Source organism: Carlito syrichta, unplaced genomic scaffold (genome assembly GCF_000164805.1).
Source record: "Carlito syrichta isolate Samal-C Ts95f unplaced genomic scaffold, Tarsius_syrichta-2.0.1 Scaffold311355, whole genome shotgun sequence".
Taxonomy (NCBI): domain Eukaryota; kingdom Metazoa; phylum Chordata; class Mammalia; order Primates; family Tarsiidae; genus Carlito; species Carlito syrichta.
The window spans coordinates 88367-94618 of NW_007255451.1; the positions used below are offsets into that span (position 1 = coordinate 88367).

Below are 6252 nucleotides of genomic sequence, written 5' to 3' on the forward strand. Positions count from 1 at the left end.
TGGCTACACACTTTATATTCATTCTCTCTCTCTATCTCTCCCTCCCCCCCCCACCCCACCAAAGAGATGAAGTCTCACTATGGTACCCAGGCTGGTCTCAAGTTCCTGGACTCAGGCAATCCTCTCGCCTTAGCCTCCCAAAGTGCTGGGATTACAGGCATGAGCCACCGTGCCCAGCCACAATAGCCACTATATACACCATCTCTTATTTCATCCTCACAACAGCCCTAGACAAAGAACTAAGACTCAGAGAGGTTAAGGAACATGTCCCAGGTCACACAGCCCAGTGCGTGGAGCGTTAAGATCAAGCCAGGTCTGTCGGGGGTAGCCAGCTGTCATTCTTGTAACTTGAAAACATTAGAAATGGCATCTGTCCCGGCACAGTGACTCATGCCTCTGATCCCGTCACTCTGGGAGGACGAGGTGGGAGGATCACTTGAGGCCAGGAGTTCGAGATCAGTTTGGGCAACATAGCAAGACCCCCCCAATTCCAAAAAAACAAATTTAAAAAGGAGGAAATGGCATCTGCAAGCACCTCCCTTTTATCATTATATTTTTCAATTTGCCGTGGCCCCATCACCAGCAGCGGTTCCCAAAGCTCCACCCCCGGCTCCCCTCTGTCCACCTTTTACGACGCGATGACATGTGCGGAAAAGACGCTGCATCCAACGGGGCACGTGATCATGTTACATGGTGAAGCATTTGTCCTCTGGCGTCCCTGAAGGCCACTGAGAAGCTAACGGTCGGGATGCTTACGGAGGGCCCCCGGCCACCCCTGGCCTGACTACCACCCGCAGCCTGAGTCTCTCGACGTGGGCTGCAGGGCCGGGGCCCTCCACCTGCCCACTCACCCTCTCCGCTTTGGATTCCAGCAACGACATCGCCCTCATCAAGCTGGCGGAGCACGTGGAGCTGAGTGACACCATCCAGGTGGGCTGCCTGCCAGAGGAGGGCACGCTGCTGCCCCAGGACTACCCCTGCTATGTCACCGGCTGGGGCCGCCTCTGGAGTGAGTACAGCCCCGAACAAATCCCGAGGGCCTTCCTGGAGGAAGCGGCATGTCACCCGCGTGTGCCCACCCCTTCTTCCTTTTTGCCTAAACATTTTCACATCTTTCTAAATTTTGTAATAACAACAGCTAATATTTATTAAGCGCATACTATGTGGCAGACAGTCTAACAGGCTCCTGTGAGGGCTGTTGTAAGGATGAAGCGGATTAGAATTTGTCAAGTGCTCAGAACAGGGCTTGGCACGTAGTAAGTGTCATATAAACAAGCTAAAATAAACCATTTGGGGTGGGGATTAGATCCCATGGTATACCCAGACAGGTCCCAGCTGAGTTCAAAGTTAAATGTGAAAAAGCAGCTGGGCACAATCCCAGCATTTTGGGAAGCTAAGGCAGGAAGATTAATTGAGGCCAGAGGTTCGAGACCAGTCTGGGCAACATACCGAGCCCTCGTCTCTACAAAAAATAATAAAAATGCAAATAAATGAGACAACCGGAGACTTAGAAGAAAATGCAGATCAATACTTAGAAAATCTTGCAGTGAGACAGACCTGGTCATATATGACACCACGCCAGACGCGGTGGCTCATGTCTGTCATCCCAGTGCTTTGGGAGGCCGAGGCGGGAGAATTGCTTGAGGCCAGCAATTCAAGACCAGCCTGGGCAACATAGCAAGACCCTGTCTTTACCAAAAAAGTGAAAAAATTAACCAGGCGTGGTGGCGCACACCTGTAGCCCCAGCTGCTCTAGAAGCTGAGGTGGAAGGATCACCTGAGCCCAGCAGGTGGAGGCTGTGGTGAGCTGTGAGCCTACCACCACACTCCAGCCTGGGCGACAGAGTGAGACTCCAACTAAAAAAAAAAGAAAAATTGTGTGACATCACGGGCAGAGAACCTTCAGAAAACGACTGACTTTAAACCCCAGGAGCCAATGGAAAGACAAGCAGGGGTGATTCCTTGAAGGCGTTTGTGGATTCCGTCTCCTCCAGTCTGCTCCCTTCCCCGCCCTTAGAGGCTCCCCTCTGGATGAAGGGCATGCATGCGGTTCCCACAAAATCATGGCTGGAGCCCCTGCATCCTGCCCTGGCCCTCTGCTCCCGGAAGGCCTGGGATGGGCAGGACCAGGCTGCCGCTGGGCCCCGCCCCAGCCCCTCCCCCTCACCTCGCCCATTCTCCCCCTAGCCAACGGCCCCATCGCCGAGGAGCTGCAGCAGGGCTTGCAGCCCATCGTGGATCACGCAACGTGCACCCGGAGCGACTGGTGGGGCGCCATGGTGAGGGACACCATGGTGTGTGCCGGGGGCGACGGCGTCACCTCAGCCTGCAACGTGAGTGGCCGTCCCTGCTCCAGGTGGCCAAGGGGACGGGGTGAGGGGGCAAACCCTTCCCTGGGAGGAGACCGAGCCCTGGCTGAGGCCAGCAGGCCTAGGGGAGACCTGTCACCCCAGCCCGTGTCCCCACCCTCCCCTGTGCTGGGGCGAAAGCATGAGAATCCAGCGTGAGTATCCGAGGGCAAGTCCCAGCCCCACCGCCTGCGAGTTGTGTGACCTTGGGAAGGCCGCTGACCCTCTCTGAATCTCAGTTTTCCCATCTATAAAATGGAGCTTCGGCAACTATTCCACAGGGTTACTGGGAGGACGACACGCGTCTGTAGGACATTGAAGAGGCTGCATTGACGTCACAACACACGCTCCTTTATGTCATTAGCCTCACCAGTCCAGGGGACAGGGACAGAACCATGAAGCACCTGAGATAGCCAGGGACTGTCCTGCTTTCATTTTTATTTATTTATTCTTTTTGAGTTGGAGTCTCACTCTGTCACTCAGACTGGAGTGCAGTGGCCACTCCCGGCCACCGCAGCCTCGACCTGCTGGGCTCCGGCGATCCTTCCGCCTCAGCCTTCCGAGTAGCTAGAACTACAGGCGCGTGTTACCACACACGGCTAATTTTTTGAATTATTGTAGAGATGAGGTCTCGCCAAGTTGCCTGGGCGGGACTTGAACCCGCGGGCTCAGGCAGTCCACTCACCTCGGCCTCCCAAAGCACGGGATTGCAGGCTGAGCCACCAAGCCCGGCTGTGGGACTGTCCTGTTTTCAAACACACGACCCTTTCCCACCCCACCCCCTCTCGCTCGCCAGACCTCCAACAGGGCGCCCAGCATCCTCACTCCTCTGGACAGCTCCCAGGGTCTTAGACATGGTGGCCTGAACAGTTAAGGAAACCGAGGCACAAAGAGGCTCAGCATCGTCCCAAGACCCCATAGCAAACCCAGAGCTGGTCTGATGAGGCCAAGGCAGCCCCAACGCACATCCTCTCCGCCTCCCGCGCCGCGGGCTGCCTGAGGCCGAGGCAGGGGGTCCGAGGCAGGGAGGCCCACCTGCAGCCCCCAGCCCACCCCCGCTTCCTGGCCCGTCTCCGCCTCTGGGGGAGGCCCGGCGGCTGATGCCTCCTGTGTGGCGCAGGGGGACTCGGGCGGCCCGCTGAACTGCCAGGCCGAGAATGGCGCCTGGGAGGTGCGTGGCATCGTCAGCTTTGGCTCCGGGCTGGGCTGCAACACCCACAAGAAGCCGGCGGTCTTCACCCGCGTGTCCGCCTACATCGACTGGATCCAGGAGGTGGGTGGGCCACGCACTCATGCACTGCTTCACTCCCTCCTCCACTCTCTCGTTCATTCCTTCACTCTTCCACTCACTCTTTCTCTCACTGCCTCACTCCTGCACTCATTCCTTCACTCCTGCACTCATTCATTCACTCCTGCACTCATTCATTCACTCCTTCACTCACTCCTTCACTCCCTCATTCATTTATTCACTCCTTCACTTACTCCTCTCACTCCTTCACTCCCTCATTCATTTATTCACTCCACTTACTCCTCTCACTCCTTCACTCCTTCCTTCACTCCCTTATTCACTCCTTCCTTCATTCATTCACTCCTCCACTCACTCCTCTCGCTTCTTCACTCCTGCACTCATTCACTCGCTCCTGCACTGATTCACTCCCTCCCTCATTCATTTATTCACGCCTTCACTCCTTCTCTCTCTTCTTCACTCCTTTACTCCTCCTCTCATTCATCCACTCCTTCACTCATCCATTCACTCGTTCTCTCACTCGCTCACTCGTTCACTGACTCCTTCACTCAGTCCACTCATTCACTCTCTTCTTCACTCATTCATCCACTCCTTCGCTCATTCTCTCACTCCACTCCTTCACTTACCCATCCACTCTTTCACTCTTTCCTCCACCCGTGCATGCGTCATTTGCTCATTCGGGGACCCTTTCCCGCACTTGTCCCCACATTCGCGCTCTCACTCATTAGTCCCTCCACTCACTCATTCCAGAAGTGCTGACTGGGTGCTCCCGGATAAGGAGACAGTCCCTGCCCCTCCACCCCCACCCACGGCTTTCAGCAGATGCATCTGTCCCTGCCCAGGCCCCGCACCGGCCGCCCAACACAGAAATGTGGCCCCCAAGGGCAGGCCCAGCAGAGAAAGGAGCAGAGCAGGCGGCCAGTCCTCATCCTGGGGGGGGGGAGGCAGGGCACCCTGGGCTGCGGGCTTTCGCCTGGGGACAGGTTGCGGGGACAGGTGTGTTCTGAGCCGCATGCACCCCACAGAGGGCAGCTCCTCATGCTGCCCCAGAAGGCGGCCCACTGGGGTCCTCACGCTGTGCTCTGCTCTTCCAGAAAATGCAGCTGTGATTCGTCTTGGGGAGCCACGGCAGCCAGTCCCTACAACACCAATAAACGTCCTTCCCCCTTGAGCAGCCTGGACTCTTGATTCGCGCCTCCCTGTGGGTTTCCTGGCTCTCGGGGCTACCGCCTCCTCACCAGGGAGCCAAAGAGAGACCTCCCCTGAGCCAGCCTGGCTAAGCCTGGAAAGGAGCTTCTGGGAACATTCATGGGGGCTGGGGTCCCAGGGAGGCCCCCAGGCACCCGAGGAAACGGAGTCAAGGACACACAGACACTGTCCCCACTCCATCTCATAAGCTGCAAGCAGGCAAGACCCCATTGGATCACCCGCTGCTCGGACCCTTCCTCCACAGAGGGACCTGGGGGGTCCCAAGGCCCCCAGCTGTAGGTGGAGGACAGGGTCTCCCCAAGGCCAGCCTCTCCTGCCCAGAGAGACCAGGCTACAGAAGGACACCCAGGGCTCAGGGACCACATTGGCTTCCTGCAGAAGGAGCCCCCAGCAGGGCACCCACCCCAGCACAGGCCCCACAACTGCTGTTGGCCTAGACTCTCTGCTTTGAGAAGGGTCTAGTGAGCCCTGACCCCGTGCCCAGGGCTATGCTGCACAAAGTGACCAGTGAGGGCCCAGGAAGAGATCCAGCCTGCCCTCAAGGCTCTATTTTTTTCCAATAGAGTCAAAAGGTCAGAGCTTTCACTGCATTAGACAGATGGGGAAACTGAGATCCAGAGAGAGGAATGAGTTGGGCCAGGTCACAGCAGTAGACAGCCAGCCCTGTGTAGGCCACAAGAGTCTCAGGAAGGGAGAGCTCTCCTAACACTGACTGGAGAGCCAAGGATGAGAGTGACCCAATGAACCGTGAGGGAGATTCCAGGTGGGGACCCTGGTCTGGGGCTCTCCTGAGAATGTACTGTTTGGCCGAGACAAGCCCCTGCCACCTCTGAGCCCCTCACACAAAGCCCTCGGCCAAAGCTGTCTCCGATTGCCCACCAGTTGTCCCTTTTCTCTTCAGACTTGGGTGTGACACCCCCCCCCCACACACACACACACACACCCACGATGCCAAGGCAAGTCTCAGGAAAGACTTTCCTCACTCAGTCAGCAACAGGACCTGCAAGGAGCCTGGTACCAGCCCAGACCTGGGAATCTGGGAATGGCTCAGACAAGACCTTAGCTCTGCCCATAAACAGGTCATTACATTCCCTGGTGTACGTGTGAAAACAGACATACAGACCAGGAGCACAGAAACGGGACACTTAAATCAGCATCAGCTGGCAGGGGGAGTCCGGGATGGCCTCCTGGAGGTGGTGATGCCCAAGCTGAGTAGTAAAATTTGAAGAGAAGGCACCACGCCCAGCAAGCACTCCTGTGTGCTCCACCCAATCTTCATTTCCAGCTACCTACTTTTGTGACTGTCTACATTGCAGGTAACAAAAGTTAAACCCTTATTGCCCCTGGTGCTGCTAGTTAGGGAAATCGGTTTTAGCCTATAAGTTATAATAATTAAATAATAGCTGTCATTCACTGGGCACAAAGTACATTTATTACCTCAATCCCCAA

At 56.4% G+C, this 6252-nt stretch overlaps 1 protein-coding gene across 1 annotated transcript in view; it reads left to right on the forward strand.

Annotated features, from left to right (window-relative positions):
- The window catches only part of CTRC (chymotrypsin C), an 8296-nt gene extending 3523 nt beyond the window's left edge, over positions 1 to 4773 (forward strand). The window contains exons 5-8 of the mRNA XM_008068624.1: positions 873 to 1009; positions 2188 to 2333; positions 3469 to 3621; positions 4689 to 4773. Coding sequence (XP_008066815.1) covers positions 873 to 1009; positions 2188 to 2333; positions 3469 to 3621; positions 4689 to 4703 — 451 coding nt within the window. The 3' untranslated portion in view covers positions 4704 to 4773. The remainder of the gene's footprint in view (positions 1 to 872; positions 1010 to 2187; positions 2334 to 3468; positions 3622 to 4688) is intronic.
- The last annotated feature ends 1479 nt before the right edge of the window (positions 4774 to 6252 follow it).